The sequence below is a fragment of the Scardinius erythrophthalmus genome (genome assembly GCF_964197995.2).
Source record: "Scardinius erythrophthalmus genome assembly, chromosome: 18".
Classification (NCBI taxonomy): Eukaryota; Metazoa; Chordata; class Actinopteri; order Cypriniformes; family Leuciscidae; genus Scardinius; species Scardinius erythrophthalmus.
In genome coordinates, this window is record NC_138238.1 from 36,874,752 (window position 1) to 36,892,316 (window position 17,565).

The 17,565-nt window shown below is 36.9% G+C and overlaps 2 protein-coding genes across 5 annotated transcripts; one reads left to right on the forward strand and one right to left on the reverse strand.

The window, feature by feature from the left end:
• Positions 1-545: 545 nt before the first annotated feature.
• Positions 546-7,913, forward strand: dcxr (dicarbonyl/L-xylulose reductase). Of its 4 annotated transcripts, none has more exons than XM_081393413.1 (10): positions 726-797; positions 905-1,005; positions 2,346-2,443; positions 2,630-2,784; positions 2,866-2,908; positions 2,994-3,093; positions 4,244-4,308; positions 5,564-5,681; positions 6,115-6,240; positions 7,599-7,913. In XM_081393413.1, exons 2-9 carry the CDS (start codon positions 954-956, stop codon positions 6,216-6,218), a joined length of 735 nt encoding a protein of 244 aa, XP_081249539.1. In that variant the 5' UTR covers positions 726-797; positions 905-953; the 3' UTR covers positions 6,219-6,240; positions 7,599-7,913. The 4 variants fall into 4 exon arrangements, with proteins under 4 accessions (XP_081249538.1, XP_081249539.1, XP_081249540.1 ...); XM_081393414.1 differs by lacking the exon at positions 7,599-7,913 and adding an exon at positions 1,389-1,507 and having other exon boundaries at positions 6,115-6,609; XM_081393412.1 differs by lacking the exon at positions 7,599-7,913 and having other exon boundaries at positions 546-797; positions 6,115-6,781.
• Positions 7,897-16,671, reverse strand: rac3b (Rac family small GTPase 3b). Its single transcript, XM_081393415.1, has 6 exons — positions 16,487-16,671; positions 15,190-15,261; positions 13,872-13,989; positions 11,692-11,754; positions 11,420-11,579; positions 7,897-9,387 (listed from the first exon to the last, which is right to left on the reverse strand). The coding sequence occupies exons 1-6, from the start codon at positions 16,519-16,521 to the stop codon at positions 9,257-9,259; spliced, it is 579 nt and encodes a 192-aa protein (XP_081249541.1). The 5' UTR covers positions 16,522-16,671; the 3' UTR covers positions 7,897-9,256.
• Positions 16,672-17,565: the final 894 nt, after the last annotated feature.

Consider the following 17,565-nt stretch of genomic DNA (forward strand, 5'->3'; position numbering starts at 1 on the left):
GAATTCTGAAATACTCTCTGAAACTCGTTTGCTCTAAATTCTTGACATTTTAGCTATTGAATGATCCTCATATAGGAGCTGTTCGGTATTTTTGTGATTCGGCCTATTGTTTTACCATCATGAGTTATTTTGAAGTCACTATACTTATCTTCATATTATACAAATAAAATAATTATTTGAATGAAAAACCACAGGGTTCATGCTTTCCATTTCAACAGAAATAAAAAGTTCAGACTATATAATATGCAAGTTTACATATATGATATTTCTGTTGTGTACTCTCTTCAGTATGAGCCCCAAAAATAAATTACATGGGATTAGATACGAAGAAGACAAGCTTAAAGGGATAGTTCACCCAAAAATTAAAAAGCTGTCGTCATTTACTTACTCTCAAGTTGTTTTAAACCTGTATGAATTTCTTTCTTCTGCTGAACACAAAAGAAGTTATTTTGCAGATCATCAGTAACCAAGCAGTTGATGGGACCGATTTAGTATTTTCCCCCATAAAATGGAAGTCATTTTTGGGTGAACTATCCCTTTAAAGTGAGATAAACAAGGGTTTAATTCCCTTCCGTTTATTAACCCATGGTCTTAATAAAAAGTCAACCAATATTAATATCATAAAGGAATAATGCATACTATTGTATCCAGAACGGATAGTATACTAACTAACTGACCGACAGCACCCTCTTTTGAAGAAGTACTCCAGGTGAAAGTGGTCATGTGACATAAAGTTTGCTCAGCTGACCCTTGCTCGGTTCACTGACTTGTCAGACAAACATCAGATTGTAACTGAGGTACGTAAAGTATTTTAAGCTTTCTTGCTACATTTCCGCGATTTTCTGCACGTCTGTTTTCGCATAAAATGTCCGCATGAAAACAACTTTTCTTTTTGTACTTTCAGTTTCAATAGAGTCGTTTCGTGTGGCTGAATTGCACTGGACAAGGAAAGGATGGAAATAACATTTAGTGGAAAGCGTGCTTTGGTGACTGGAGCTGGCAAAGGTAAGCTTTAATTCTTAAATGGACAAGGAAAATTATATTTACTCACCTCGTTCGAAACGACTTAGGCTATTTCTATTCTTTGGAAAACAAAGGGAGAGATTCTGAAGATTGTCCTGGTCGTTCTTTTCCATGTATTTACAATGAATCGCGACTGAAGAGAGGGAAAGCGATATTTAAGCTATTTACTGAATTTTGACATTTGCCATAGCGTTCTTGAAAAAAGGTGTCCAATTTGCAAAAAAAAAAAAAAAAAAAAAAAAAAGGAATATTTTAGCCATGCACATAATTTTTTTTTTTAATTCCTGTCCCTCGTAATCTTTAATAAAAAAAAAAAACTTCCCCTCCCCTCTTCTCTTCTCTGATGACGTGTTTACTGGCGTGAGGGCGGGGCAACCTGTCACTCACATGAGATCAACCAATAGCAAACCACAACCATCCAATCAATTCCACATGGACAAAATCAAGTCCCGCCCTACATTTTTTCAGAAGCCGTTTCACTCAGGTATACGCTACAATAGGAAAGAAAAGACTATGGCTGCATCTGAAATCATATACTCTCTTGAGTAGGTACTTATTTTGTGTAAGTATTTACTTAACGACCGCTAAAAAGTATGTTCTATATAGTATGAATGTGTGTATAAGAATGTAATGTTGGACGTACTACACACTACACTACCTAAGCACACTTCAGAATAGTAGTAGATCATCCGGTTACTTTTTGCTTACTCTTTTATGAGTACTGTGAACGAACATACTTCTCTCGTCACATACTGTTTTTCGCCCACTATATAGTAGGGAAGTATGCGATTTCGGATGCAGCCACTCACAACTTCTAATTCATGTTGACTTTACGTGCTTTAGTATGTTAGTCGACATATCAAAATAAGTGTACGTCTTAAAGCATAACACAATATTATTAAACAATGATTGACAATGTACTTTCAAGGTAACTTTTAATTCAAAATTATTACTAAGTGCACTTTCTAGAAGTGTATTTAAATGTGTTAAGAAACATGACCTTTTATTTCTTGAATATATATATTATCTGCAAGTACAGTTTTTAAAAAATATACTTTTAATATGTAAAGTACACTACAAGTGCACATTAAATACAATTAAGTGCACTTCTTTTTCACAAGAGTACACATAACACATTGTACATGGTGTATTTAAAAATATCTTCTAAAGTCATACAGGTTTGGAACGACATGATATTTTTGGTTGATGATTCATTTAAAAGTGTATAATAAGTGCATTTTCAGCTTGCTTTGAACTTTCCAAATGAGTGTGGTTAAGTGTAACGATACACCAGATCGCTGATTCACCTCAATGCCTCGTAGGGATCGGACGGGCCACGGCACTGGCTCTGGCACGCTGTGGGTCAGAGGTCACGGCTGTCACACGCACTAAGGCTGACCTGGATAGCCTAGTGCAGGAGGTAATGACCCCTCGGTCACGCTCCATTGTTGCGGATCTATTGTTTCCCAGCATGCATCGTTTCCAAGCATCGCATTCCTCTGCACCCCAAGAGAGCCTGCTGCTCCTTTATGCTTTATAGGTCTCATTCAGCCAGACTGTGACAATGGAAAATCTCTTTGTAATGTGTGATGCGTTTGATCCCCAGTGTCCCTCCATTAAGCCGGTGTGTGTGGACCTGTCGGACTGGGACGCCACAGCCCAGGCTCTGAAAGACGTCGGCCCGGTGGATCTTCTGGTGAACAATGCAGCCTACGCCAGTCTTCAGCCCTTCCTAGAAGTCACGCCAGATCAGTTTGACATGTAAGGCTTTAAAATATCACACACACACACTATAATTTGTGTTTTAAAATAGTCGGACTGCATTTGTGATGGCTTTTGCAGGTCTTTCAGTGTCAACGTGAAAGCTGCACTTCATGTCGCTCAAGTAAGAAGAAAGCAAACCTACGCTTTATGATTTCATAATGCGTTTTATTAATGCTACATACAATTTTAATGTGCGTTTATTGTAGATAGTGGCTCGAGGTATGAAGGCCAGAGGAACTGGAGGATCCATTGTGAACATCTCGAGTCAAGCCTCACAGTGCGCTCTGAAAGATCACGCCGTATACTGTGAGTGCACCGACTCAAACTCACATGTCTAATCTCATTCATCGCATTCATGCAGCCGGCAACATTATCCCAGGCCTATCTATTGGACCCGGCGGAGAAACGTTGTGTCCAAGGCCTTGTGCATTTTTACAATAGGTACAACAACACGCACTATTTCTCATCAGTTGGAATCCAATCCGATTTCAGATTCTGGAAGTTTTGTTTAAATGAAACCGAAACGTTGCATGTGCACACTAAATAATTGAGCATCAAATCGTCATATTAGAATGATTTCTGAAGGATCAAGTGACACTGAAGACTGGAGTAATGATGTTGAAAATTCAGTTCAGAATCGGAGACAATAAAACTTTGCAGACCCTTTACATTCACAAACACCTTTATTACATACTGCATGAAAGGTAATATTCAACTTTAAAATGTAGTAAATAATCAGACTCCTTCACTGAACAGTATGATGTGAGACATAAATAAACCTAGTATAACATGTACAGATATGCGTCACAGCGCTGTTTGTGTGCACAAGATATTTTTGAATAGTCCATTCAAGCATTTACATGCTTAATTTCTTTCTGTTGATGGGATTAGTTCAAGCCTGCACCATCAAATTTCATTTTCATCGAGGTCAATCAAATCAGATCGATTACAACTGATTATTTGGGTGCATGTAAACTTATTATAGATGTCTCATGAATAAATATGCGTAAAGTAGATGCTGATGGAGGATTTTTATGGAAGGGTCGTGATGATGTACATTAATCATAATGCTGGTTAATATAGAGAAAAGGACTTTGACACTCTTTCAGAGTTTATAAAGTTTAATTTTGTGATTATGATCAACTGACTGTACTTAAAAAAAATACATGGATTTAAGTTTGAATTAATTTATTACAGTATATTCGAGAGACATCAAGTAGCACAGATATGTAGAAAATTTGTTTCTGGGATAATGGTCATTTATACAATTTAAGGGTCATTATACATTCAGTTTCTGACCAATCAGGATTAAGTATTCCAGAAGTTAATGGCCCTTTTTCCCCCTTGCATTACTGGAGAACTCTCTTAAATACTTAACCAAGTTCAAATTTTGAATCAAACTTGTCTTATTCAGAAGAAACTGCTCATTTGAATGTGTCGTTTGTGTTTTCTGAAGGTGCCACGAAAGGAGCGCTGGACATGCTGACCAGGGTGATGGCGCTGGAGTTGGGGCCGTATCAGGTTAATCACTCTTAATCTATAACTGAAAGCCAAGAGTTTTTTATCAGATCATTTTTGTGAAGTCTATCAAACAATAAGCTCATTGTTTGCTGTTTACAGCTTTGTGAAAATAAAGCGTACATTGCGATGATCAGTCTTGCCAGGAGGCTTCAAGCCAATCAACAACCACCCTCTTTAAAACACATAAATCTGAACGTCTCCAATCGGAGATTACATGTTTGGGTGTGTTTCTAACCGCCTTGCAATTTATTGGATAAGTTAGTGTTATTGCTAACAGATAATAATGCACAATTATGATGACCAAGTTGTTTGTGCATTGCCATAAATTATGGAGTGGATTAGGGACGTGTGTTAATATTCCCCAGCTTATTGCTTTTCCTGATCATATTAACAGCAGAGTTTGGATCTTGACTGGTAGATAAATTGGTTTGCTCTAGGAACATAAAACTAATTGAAATCCACAATTCATCACGTCTGTCATCTAAACATTTCTCTCTTGAGAGCTAGATGTAATTGTTAATGAACATAATTTCCATCTTGGCCTCAACACTGTTTTAACTCTTTACATGAATAGTGAATTATGATGAATATTATGAATAATAATAACAATAACAGTAATATATATATATATATATATATATATATATACTTATTATATATAATAATATTTTATTAGAATTATTAAATTAAAATAATCTCAAATAAAAAAAATGGTAAATGCACAAAAGGCTTGCAGATTTAGTCTAAATTAAGCTATTATTGTTTTTATATTTTAATATAATTGTATTGAATTGAAATGAAATAATTTAAAAAAATATAAAAACAGTAAATACATCCAAATTTGTGGCATGGTTTTATTGTATTTTCTGCTTTAATATTTTTTATATTATTTATTTTATTGATTAATTGTAGTATTATTATTATTGTTGTTGTTGTTGTTGTTGTTGTTGTTGTTAAGACCAAATGCTGGTTTGTAGTTATTGGTAGACATATTTAACATAAATTAAATGTATTATTTTTAAATAATAATAATAATAATAATAATATACCAAATTCATAATAATATTTAGCATTACTATTATGGTTATTTTGATTGTTATATTTGATTTAAAATTGATTAATCTAAAATCAAATATTTGCCAGTTTTGCTATATATATATTAAAGTGAAAGTGTTTGTTGTCTGCCTTGATTGATAGATAACTATATGCATCTTTCATGTGAGTTTAGCACGTTTATGTAATCTGACCTCGACAGATAAGAGTGAACTCGGTGAACCCGACTGTGGTGATGACAGAAATGGGAAAGATTGGATGGAGTGACCCAGAAAAGGCCAAGAGCATGACATCACGGATCCCACTGGGTAAATTTGCAGGTAAGCCTGAGTTTGTAGGTCACTATAACAGATGATCTCCATTCCTCTTTCCTTGTGTTTCACCTCGTTGTTTCAATAATCAGGATTAATATGCCAATAAATGTCCCCTGAGGGCAGTTCAGTTGATTGCAACGATGAGAATGTATTTTCTATACAGTAACTCTAGTAATGAACTAAACACGGGCAGTGCTGTCAGTTCACAGTGCTGCGCTCATGTTGTTCTTCTGTTGGCTTATTTAATACTTCTCTCTCTGCATTTTGGGATTTAGCTAGGATTGTGTAAGCACATTTTAGTGACATCAGACTGTGTAACCTTCAGGCTTGTGAAACACCAGAATGTCAATGTCTGTCCACAATCATAGTCTCTCGGCTTTTCTAGTGTGTGTCTTTAAATACAGTAATGCTCCGGCGTCCTTCTCATTGTGTTGTTTAGAAGTGGAGGATGTGGTCAACTCCATCCTCTTCCTCCTCAGCGAGAAGAGCGCCATGACCAATGGAGTGATCCTGCCCGTGGACGGGGGGTTTCTGGCTTGCTAAAAACTAACATCATCAAGCAAAGGTGAATGAGCCTGAAGAGATGCGTTTCAGCTCCAACTCATAACAATTCACATTCGTAACATGTCATCATTTACTCTTACTCGTTGGTTTGGGTCTGTTCTGACTCAAAGCTGTCGTGGAATACGGGAGCATTGGTTGTTTGCTCTTATAGTGGCATTTTTGTCCTTTTTTGAGTTTCCACTGTATGGAAACGAGCAGCATTAACATTCCACTAAATATCTGCTTTGGTGTTACACCGAATAAAGAAAATCCGGGTTGGAATTTTGAGTGTGAGTAAATGATTACAGAAATTCTGTTCCTTTTGATGTAACATAATGTACTAGACAAGCTTGCATTATTAGCAAGATATTAAACCAAACTGAAGCGTTTAACAGCTGCTGCTCTGTCGACTTCATATGGTCCTCCTGAGAGTGTGAAGGTCTCTCCTTCTGGCCAGTTCTAGTTGCCATAACGATACAGTGGATTTTATGTCCTGTAGTTTCATGAACGGCCAGAAGAGATCAGCATTCACACTCGTGTCGTGATTAAATCCACATATACTGACCAAATGTTGGACTTCAGGTCATTCAGGCAATGTTATTTGTATGTTTGTATTGTCATGCCTTATAGTTGCATTTACAGATAAGAGCAGTGTTATAATATAGTTTATATTTTGCGATGATGCAAGCAATCAAGCAGCTGAGATAGTATACATCACTTTACATGAGTGTACTGTATGTGGATATACTTATATATCCAACTTTATATACAGAACTGTACAATAATACAGTTTACATTTTGCAATGATATAAACAATCAGGTAACACTTTATAATAAGGTTCATTAGTTAATGTATTAACTAACATGAACTAACAATGAGCAATACATTTGTTACAGTATTTATTAATCTTTGTTAATGTTAGTTAATAAAAATACAGTCATTCATTGTTTGTTCATGTTAGTTCACAGTGCATTAACTAATGTTAACACATACAACCTTTGATTTTAAATGTATTAGTAAATGTTATAATTAACATTAACTAAGATTAATAATTGCTGAAGAAGTATTGTTAACCAAAAATAGACAAAGCACTTAAAGTATTGCATATGTGCATTATTTAAGGAATAGTTCACAAACAGCCTGGGAATACTTCAATATAATTCACAAAAACATATGCATGATATTTATTATACATTGAGGGTAATTTATTAAAATGAATTAAAGCACAGGGTCAAAAGGGTAAGGGTAAAACATGAATAGATTTATTAATTAATGCATTCCTCATCTAAAACATTTTTGTAAATATACTATCTTACATCATGGAAATGTCTTTTGGCAGCTGTGAAGATCATCATCTTTTTTTTTTTGTCCATTTTGAGAGTTATTTACAAAGTTAGGTGAGAGAAAGGAAGTGCCGCAGCACCGATGTAGACGACTCACACCTGACAGCCAATCACGTCACGGACGAATGCCCACACTCACGCCACATGCAGTCACGTATTAACAAGGTTTCGGAAGTGGGAACGATCGGGAACAAATGCCCATGCGTGTCCTCCTGCATTAAAGAGACATTCAGGCTTCTGGTTGTGGCATGCAAGTCACTCGTACACGCCTGCAAATGGGCATTTGCTCAGATAGAGCTCGGAGATTTTGGATTGTGAAGCTGTACAATAAAACCCGTCATCACAGATCAGAATCAAAGTGGTTTGTCCGTACATAGAAAACTAGAAAAGAAAGAAGATCCAAAAACAGTGTATTCACTAATTCATCAGTAAGTTTGTATCGACATAAAAGTAAAAGACACAATGTTCACAGTTTCCTTCTCCAGTGTTTGGAATGGCCAAGTTGTTAAAGAGTAGAGAAGATATCTAGTGTTCGCAACTGCGCGAGGCTTTAAAGTCAACATGAAATCAAACACACCCTATTTAGTTTCTCACTTCACTTATAGCACACAATTCACACATGCACGTTATTCCAAAGATGGAAATCTTTCATAAAAATGTAACCTACAAAACTACACAATTTTCACAATCCAAACAATTCCCAACCTTTCTTCTTCATAGAATATCCTGTTTAAAGGGATACTTCACCGATTAGCATTAAGCTTTGTATCAGTAGAAACCCGGAAGTATTTTCGAATGACCTTGCTTCCCCCCCCCTCATGTCCCCCTGAGACGAGAGATTTCTGTATTGTGTGTCTGGAAAAAAACCTCAGATGACGCAAAAATCATCATTTATCTCATCAGAGGCTTTTGTGTCCAGAGGCGAGAGACTCCAACCAGTAGGAGGAGCTCGTCCCGCATGTCTTCAACCCGCCCATAGGGGGATCTCACCATAAAACGCAGTTTCCAGTCGACTAGTAGCCTAGTTGTATCATTTCTCCCGATACTGCCCTCTGTAACCGGTAGGCGTGGCTTGGGCGTGTCCTTGTAGGGCAGCGAAGCAAGTGCATTCTGGGAGTTGTTGTCTTTCATCCACATGAGCCAAAAATACATTTTCTGTCTTTTCTCAGTCTAGAAGGCTCCAACTTCTACAATAATTTCACATTTCTACTACATAAATGACCCAATTTAAATACACATTCATCTTTCCAGCGGTGAAATATCCCTTTAACTCATTACAGATTTTCGTTTCATGTTGACTTTAACGCCGGCAGGAATGCTAATACTGCGAATGGTTAACTTTGTACAAGACCGTATAAATGAACAGAATTTTCCCATTTCTTTGAAACGCTTCCTTTTACGACACCAAGAAACACTTCCTTACAGTATGTCAACAATTACACTGTACCACTAAAACTTCTCATATAAACAATATGAAATGGAATATTACATCTCTGGGCACGCGAGGCCGCGAAAAACAATCTACCACAAGGTTTCCCTCCGACTGGACGCTTCTAGCCAATGGTTCGTATACATGTGATGTGCATTAGAACTTCATGGACGGCTGTCACCGAACCTGTGAGAGAAGTACAATATATTTTCCAGGACGCTGATTAAAAATATTGTAGTTGTGTGTGGGTTTGGGTGGCTTCTGCTCAGAAGAGAGTGCAGCGCTTGCCACGTTTCTTGACGGGTGGAGGGCAGAGGACGGCGCGGATGGCCTCGTCAAACACAGTCTTTAGCCCTCGCTGAGTCAGGGCCGAGCACTCCAGGTACTTCACAGCACCTGCGCAGAAACACAAGACACAACGTACCTTGAGTTTGCTAAGACGGGTGTTTTCTGGATACAGTCTGGGCTGCACAATTAATCCAAATAAATACTTATTATGAAATAACACTTATCAACAAAAGAGAAGATTTAAAGGGATACTCCACTTTTTTTGGAAATAGGCTCATTTTACAAGTCTCCAAGAGTTAAACAGTTGAGTTTTACTGTTTTCGAATCCATTCAGCCGATCTCCGGGTCTGGCAGTACCACTTTTAGCATAGCTTAGCATAGATCATTGAATCGGACAAGACCATTAGCATCTCTCTCAAAAAAATGACCAAAGAGTTTTGATATTTTTCCTATTTAAAACTTGACTCTTCTGTAGTTCCATCGTGTACTAAGACCGACGGAAAATGTAAAGTTGCGATTTTCTAGGCTGATATGGCTAGGAACTATACTCTCATTCCTGCGTAATAATCAAGAAACTTTGCTGCCGTACCATGAGTCCAGCAGGCGTAATGATATGACGCAGCGCCTGAAAATAGTCCCCAGCTCAGTAACTTCCAACGTGACCGCGACTAAGTCTGTCTAACCTATTAGGAAAAATATCGAAACTCTTTGGTCATTTTTTTGAGAGAGATGCTAATGGTCTTGTCCGATTCAATGATGTATGCTAAGCTATGCTAAAAGTGGTACTGCCAGACCCGAAGTTCGGCTGAATGGATTCGAAAACAGTAAAACTCAACTGTTTAACTCTGGGGGAGCTGTAAAATGAGCCTATTTCCAAAAAAAGTGGAGTATACCTTTAAGGGCTCTCTGTAGTTTTCAACAAAAAAAAGTTTGATGGTTTAACATCTTAAAATTGAGAAATTAAGTGAAGACAGCCATGAATTAGTGTTGTAGTATTATTAAATATTATATATTTTTTTTTATTTTACTGTGCAGTATTACAATAGTAACATTTCTTATTTTTATCTTTATTACATGTCATTATTTTAGAGCCATGTTGATTGATATATATACTTTGGTCATATTTGCGTAGCTCTACAAACAAGCACAGCAAACCTGGATTTTTTTTTTAACTGCATTTTAAAACGCAATCACAATTTTTTTTTCTAGAAAAATTGCAATTACATTTTTTCCTCCCAAAATCGTGCAGCCCTTTCCAAACTTTGAGGTTTTTAAGATTTCTTTTAATGTTTTTGACTCTTCTGCTCACCAAGGCTGCATTTATTTAATCAAAAATACAATAAAAACAGCAATATTGTGAAATATTATTACAATCTAAAATAAATTATTTTCTATTTGAATATATAGTAAAATGTAATTTATTCCTGTGATCAAAGCTGAATTTTCAGCATCATTACTCCAGTCTTCAGTGTCACATGATCCTTCAGAAATCACTCTAATATGATGATTTGATGCTCCAGAAACATTTATGATTATCATCAATGTTGAAAACAGTCGTGCTGTGTAATATTTTTGTGGAAATCATGATATATTTCAGGATTCTCTAGTAAATAGAAAGTTCAAAAGAACAGCATTTGAAATGGAAATCTTTTACTGTTGCTTTTGATTAATTTAATGCACCCTTGCTGAATAAAAGCATTCATTTCTTTCTTTAAACAAAACCTTCTCAACAGCATGTGTAGTGAATAGGACACTAGGATAAACTCCTGACACACTGGTCTCGCATAAATCAGCCATTTACTGTTTCTGGCAGGCTCTGAGAAAACATTCACCCCGAGGAGACTAGCAGAATGCAGACCAATGCGACAAAGAGCCCTTCTCTAGGAAAGGCCATTTTGTTTTCTGAACATCTTTCTCCGGCTGCCGCTCCTCCCCCACGTTCCCGGCTCATGCCGGACCGCCACCGGTAAGACAATTGGCATCTTTGTGCCGCCCACTCCACTCAGCAACTCCAGCATATGACAGCATAACCAGCGTCCCACTCACTTCCAGACCCCAGCTCAATAACTCATTATAGAAACACGACTCTGGTAATGCAAGTACAGTTTTCCTGCTGTCATACATAAATCTCTCTACGCACCGATCTCTCGGGCCATGGCCAGGCCCTGTGGGTAGGTGATGGGCGACAGCTTTTTGTCCCGCAGCCTCTCTATGGTGTCCTTATCATCTCGCAGGTCCAGTTTGGTGCCCACCAGGATGATGGGTGTGTTGGGGCAGTGATGTCGCACCTCAGGGTACCACTGGAGCATAGGCAGATATAGTCTTATATTACATTATAGTATCAGCTTTATCTAAAAATTCACCGTTTCTGCCTGACGTTCTTTCAACAACCACAAAATAAGTCGCACCAACCTTTGCACGGACGTTCTCAAAGGATGCTGGGCTCACCAAAGAAAAGCATATTAAAAACACATCCTGTAGAGAAAACAGAGGAGAAATCACTCGACAAGCTGTTTTTGTTGACATAAGCAACTCTAATTTAATTATTGAACCTCTTTCTGTTGTTCTGCAGGGATAAGAGGACATTCATGAGACTATTATAAGAATTTGATGGCACAAAAGAGGTGATGTCTTACATTCAGCTTAAAAATGTACCATCCAATGTTCAAAATGGTCTCCCTTTCTAAAGATATTTTGTAAAATTACACCTGCCTATATATATATATATATATATATATATATACACAAAAGATGAATCTATATTTACAGTAATTTATACAGTGAACACTAGCGGACTACACTACTGTTAGACCTTACTTTATTTATTACTTTGTTATATTGTATATCTATGCTTGTAATTAGTGTAATTAATCTTATTTTTTTTACTTACTGTTAATTTGCCTTAAATAACGTTTGAACTTTATAATTTAAGATAGTAATTTTTGAAAAAAATTTTTTACAGAAAGTAAGTCGATTAATCAAACCGTTCTTGAATAACGCATAAACGAATTCGATGTAGAGCAAGCCAAAGTGGACACAAGCAGAGCCCGTCTACGGAGAGCCTTGGCACTTCCTATTGGCCCCATTGTATCGATCTTTGTTTGCAGTTCCATTAGAGTTCCACTGGAGGTGATCGCGGGCGAGTGCAGACTGAATGGGAGTCTATGGGGCTAGACGGCTAAATGTGTCTCTTTCACCCGATTGCCGTTGAGAAATCTCAGATTTTATTGTAGGTTTTGCAAGTTCAAAATGGGTTATAGGTAAAAAGTTGAATGAACGAGTACTTATGTCCTTTCGATTTCTTACAGGTTGAGTTGTTGTTGCCCATAACACGCTAGCATTATGCTAATGACGTCAGCATTCTGACGTCATTGACATTTTAAAAGACTTTTTAAACCAAATAAGTGACTCTAAAAAATCTAACACCAAGCAATGTGTAATTTCTTTGCATCTCCTTTCGAATACAACATTCAAATTACTAGACAAAAAATTATATCCTGAGAAAAGTGGATTTTGAGGGTTTTTCGCCATAGACCTCCATTCATTCTGCACTCGCCTGCGAGCGCCCCCGCATGGACAGAGACGTGTTACTGCAGCCAGTCCAGAAACCGGAAGTAAGCAGAGAGTGCCAATTCTCTTCCTATTAGACATTCTCTGCACAAGGCTATATCTCCGCAACGCTTTAGCATATTCAGACCAAACTTGGTGTGTTATGACAACCATGACCTGAGGGTACCTGCACAGTTTCGGTACAGTGCCACCTAGTGGTCAGGAGATATTCTTTTTTTTTTTCTTATAACTTATGAACGGTTTAGCCAAAAATCACAAGACTGGACTCTCTAGATTTGCTATTGCATACAGAGTCGAACAAGATCCAATTTTCCCATGTCGCCCAATGTTGTAAAATGCTGTATTTTGCGAACGCATTAGCATCGATATGAAACTCGGTATGTGCCATCGGCACCATGCCCTGAAGGTATTCAAAAAGTTTCAAGACAGCGCCCCCTTGTAATAGAATTAGTATTTATGTATTATAAAAAAAAAAAGTGCTAATAGCTTTTGATGAGTTTTGCCTATTGTCGTGAGACTAGTATTGGTAGAGAACATTAATACCAATTATGCCATACACGTCATGTCCGCCATTTTGAATTTCTTTGAAAACCTACTTATTCTACCTCCTCCTAGAACTTCGGTCCGATTTTCACCAAATTCGACTCTGACCAAGTCCAACTCGGACTATGGCGGCAAAAAGTTATGGATTTCATGTTGATAGACAAACCGATTATCATTTAATGCATCAACAAATTTGATGACATGCCTTTTAGGCTGTATCTCTGCAAAGCTTTGACATGTTGACACCAAACTTTATGCATGTCATTGTCACCCAACAACGACCACACCGGATCAATTTGGTGTCAGCACCACCTATTGGTCAAAAGTAATAAGCAATTATGTCACATTAAGTGATTGTATTTATGGGTTTTCAACCATTTTGCTTGAAATCGTCTCCAACTGTCTTTATTTACTCATTTTTGCAGTTGGTCTGAACTCTACTAAATTAAGTATTAAAAAAATAACTTGATGTCACGCACCGTCTGCGGGTACGAGAGGGGACGGAGGCGGTCATAGTCTTCCTGTCCGGCTGTATCCCATAAGCCAAGGTTCACTGGTTTGCCATCGACCATCACATTGGCAGAGTAGTTGTCAAACCTAAAACATGCACATAGACGTAATGCTCAATAAAACATTGCAAAACATTCAGAATGAGACAAATGCCATCGGAATTATTTGTTGCCACCGCAGCCATCAACCATTCCTGAATGCTCATTCATCTTAATGAACAACAAAGTAATTACTCAGAAATGCATTCCAAAATGTCACTGAGTGGATCGGCTCACATTTTTGGAATATCTCGCTGTGAAGCATCAGGATGCAGTTCATTAGATCTTTAGAATGGTCAACTAATTGTCTTATTGAAATGCAAATCACTGCTGTCACACGCTCTTCATGTCCACAGATCACCAGCGAGGACTAATAAATCATCCCATATGAGCGAGTGGTCAGCCACAACAAAGTTATTATTGTAGAAAACATATAAACAACTTATACAAAACATCTTCAACACTATGGAAATAATTCGTTAGCTAAAAAAAACTAGCTTTTAGGTGCAATATTTGCACCATTGGAAGTTATTTTGCCTTTATGAAGGTTTATAAATAAACCAATTGTCCATTTATGTTAAATACTTGTATGATTAATTGAAATATAATTCTCATTTTAACCCTAATGTATCATAGTTTCAACATGAAAACTTTGCTGAAAAAACTGCTGCACACAATCTAGTAGTCCTTCTGTTGGCTGATTGAGTTTAGACTTTTAGACTGACTTTTTTTAGCAAATAAAAGGCCTTTTAGAATAATTGTAAATCAGGTCTTTTTTTTATGTGAAATCTTTACTGATTTTTATCAAGTAAACTTAAGAACAACTTTTATTTTGTTAATAATATTTCGGGATCAACATTTAATGGGCTGAAGCAACTTAGGTTTTCTTGATTATCTGTAAAAAAAAATTTTTTTATCATTTTAAAATGTGAGTATCAAATAAGATCATCATCAGGCTTTTGAGGAAGTTTATTTGTTCATCTGTCAATCATCATTGTATTGCATTGCATTATATGTTTTAAAACTACAGAGCTTTGATCATAAAACTAAGCATTTAAATGTCATTTTTCTAAGACGTTATTGGCAGATAGAGTGACAACTGATATTTATATGTATCTGCTTCATATACTCACTATATCATACTATATGAGCTATAAAAGCCTCAAATATATCATGTATCAAATATATACCGTATATATCATCTAAATGATTTTAACACCAAATTCCATCATATGCACACTATACTCACACTGTCGGGATGTACTCGCCAGGGAAGGCATTTGTGGTGTAGCTGATGAGCAGACAGGTCTTACCCACCGCCCTGGGGAAAAGCACAAGACACAGCTAAACTAGGGATTTCTGAGGTGCATTAAAAGAAAACTCATAGATGGAGAGGAAGTAATGGTGAAAAGGCCATAACATTATATCATATATAGGTTGCATCATGCAAAAGTAGTTACTGCTGCTTGTGTGCTCTTTATGTGTGTGTTAGTATGTCAGATAGTGACAGACCCTGTCCCAGATTCACACTCGCCTGAGGGAAACCACACACACACTCCAATGAAACACACCGACAGTGAAAGAATCGTTCTTCTGAGTCGGATGAAGGACTCGTTCACGAAGCGTTTCAAGAGTCACCACTCGAATGATTCACTGAACGGTGAACCGTATCTTTTCTGACACGTCCGATTCAACACGATTTTTTTTGTTAAAAATAATACAAACATTTCAATGCAACTAAAAAAAAAATGATTTTAAAATAAAATTAAATAAATTATGAATTCTCATTTATATATGGAAACTATTACTACAAATGTAAATTTGTAAAAAAACAAAAAAAAACACACGCCTTTTACTCATTTAGAATAGGAATTAGCATAAATTATGAATAACAAAGCAAAAAAGACTGTAAAGCCTTAAATCTATAATTTGAGATAGAGCGAGCAACGTGTGCCCCATGGTGTCCCCGTAAAATAATAGCGAATCATATTCTTGAACCAATTCTTCAAAAGAACCGATTCGTTGAGCGAGTCGGACTTCCCATAGCAGGGAAACTCGCTCACATGGACGCGCGCCACACACTTCTCGTGCACACTCGTGAGGGAGTGGTAACCATAGCGGTTCTTGCTTCAGGCTTTTGCCATTCAACATGGGTCAGTAGCCGAACACCCTGCTAAATACAATCACTCCCTGACTACAGTGAACAAAAATAACATATTACCGTTCAAAGCCTGTTCATTTCATGACTAATAAACAACGCATACTTAAAGCCGCACGTGCATCAGTGATTCAAAATAATATACGAAGACATAAAACAATATTTTTTTTTACGATGCGCCTATTATTATAGTTATACAGATTAATATTTTAGTTTTTTACATGCATTCTGCATACAACATGAACATGCTTAAGATCAAATAGACGGTATTTCGTTAAGCAAACGATAAAATGCACAGGCCAGAACTAGGCATCAATGCATTGCAATAACACACACACGGGTTTTCCAAGGATGCTCCCCTCTATCAGCTCCCAAAAACACTACTTACCCGTCGCCGACCACCACGCATTTAATAGCTTGCATTTGTGGAGAGGCAGGTTGCTTCACTTCACAGGCGTAAATGTGTTTTATTATGACACAGCTCCCACTTAACCCGAGAAATGATAGATATCTGCAAAAATACGGTCACTGCCCTCTGCAGCAGCGGTTTGACAGCGAACCTCACCGAGACTCTCCGGGAAAAGCCGAAGAGATTTAAAGGGACAGGAGCCCACACACAGTTGAGCCATTTCCTCAGTGCTGGATGGAATACTATATACGCAGTATGCACTATTTACTGCCTACTATTTTAAAAAAATGTTTTTATACATTTTTTGCATTTCACTTTCATCCAAAGCGACTTGTAACACATACATTATATCAGTTCATGCATTGCCTGGCTGTGAATCCCATTGCCGTTGCTAATGCGAACGCTATCCATCCTATTTAAAAGTTTATGATATACCACGGTAAATATTTTATTTTAGATGTTTGTCACATGACCTTATCACACTTATATGGAAGCTTGTTTCCGCCACGGAAAAAAACATTTTAAAAGATAATTGCGACTTTTTATCTCACAATTGCGAGTTTACATCTCGCAATTCTGACTTTATTTCTCAGAATTGCGAGATATAAAGTCAGAATTGCGTGAAATAAAGTCGCAACTGCGTGTTATAAAGTCAGAATTGTGAAATATAGTCAGAATTCTTACTTTTTTTTCACAATTGCGACTTTATATCACGCAATTCTGACTTTATAATACGCAATTGGGAGATATAAAGTCAGAATTGCATGATATAAAGTCGCAATTGTGTGTTATAAAGTCAGAATTGTGAGATAAACTATTCTGAGGTAAAAAAAAAAATAAAATCCGTCTTTTTTTCCCCCTTAGAATTGGACTTTATATCTCACAATTGTGAGAAAAAAATGTCAGAATTGCGAGATATAAACTCACAATTGCGTGTTATAAAGAATTCTGAATTCTTCAGAATTCTGACTTTATAACACACAATTGCGACTTTATAACACGCAATTGTGACTTTATTTCACGCAATTGTGAGATATAAAGTCCAATTCTAAGGGGGA

What these genes read in the sequence shown, in the direction of transcription:
- dcxr (XM_081393414.1), top strand. Translation starts at nt 1,411, where the DNA reads ATGAGATCAACCAATAGCAAACCACAACCATCCAATCAATTCCACATG. An exon ending in GAAAGATCACGCCGTATACT is followed by an intron (nt 3,094 to 4,243) that starts GTGAGTGCACCG and finishes TGTTTTCTGAAG; the next exon opens with GTGCCACGAAAGGAGCGCTG. An exon ending in TGGAGTTGGGGCCGTATCAG is followed by an intron (nt 4,309 to 5,563) that starts GTTAATCACTCT and finishes TGACCTCGACAG; the next exon opens with ATAAGAGTGAACTCGGTGAA.
- rac3b (XM_081393415.1), bottom strand. Translation starts at nt 16,521, where the DNA reads ATGCAAGCTATTAAATGCGTGGTGGTCGGCGACGG. An exon ending in TGCGTGGTGGTCGGCGACGG is followed by an intron (nt 15,262 to 16,486) that starts GTAAGTAGTGTT and finishes GCTTTTCCCCAG; the next exon opens with GGCGGTGGGTAAGACCTGTC. An exon ending in GGCCATGGCCCGAGAGATCG is followed by an intron (nt 9,388 to 11,419) that starts GTGCGTAGAGAG and finishes GTTTCTGCGCAG; the next exon opens with GTGCTGTGAAGTACCTGGAG.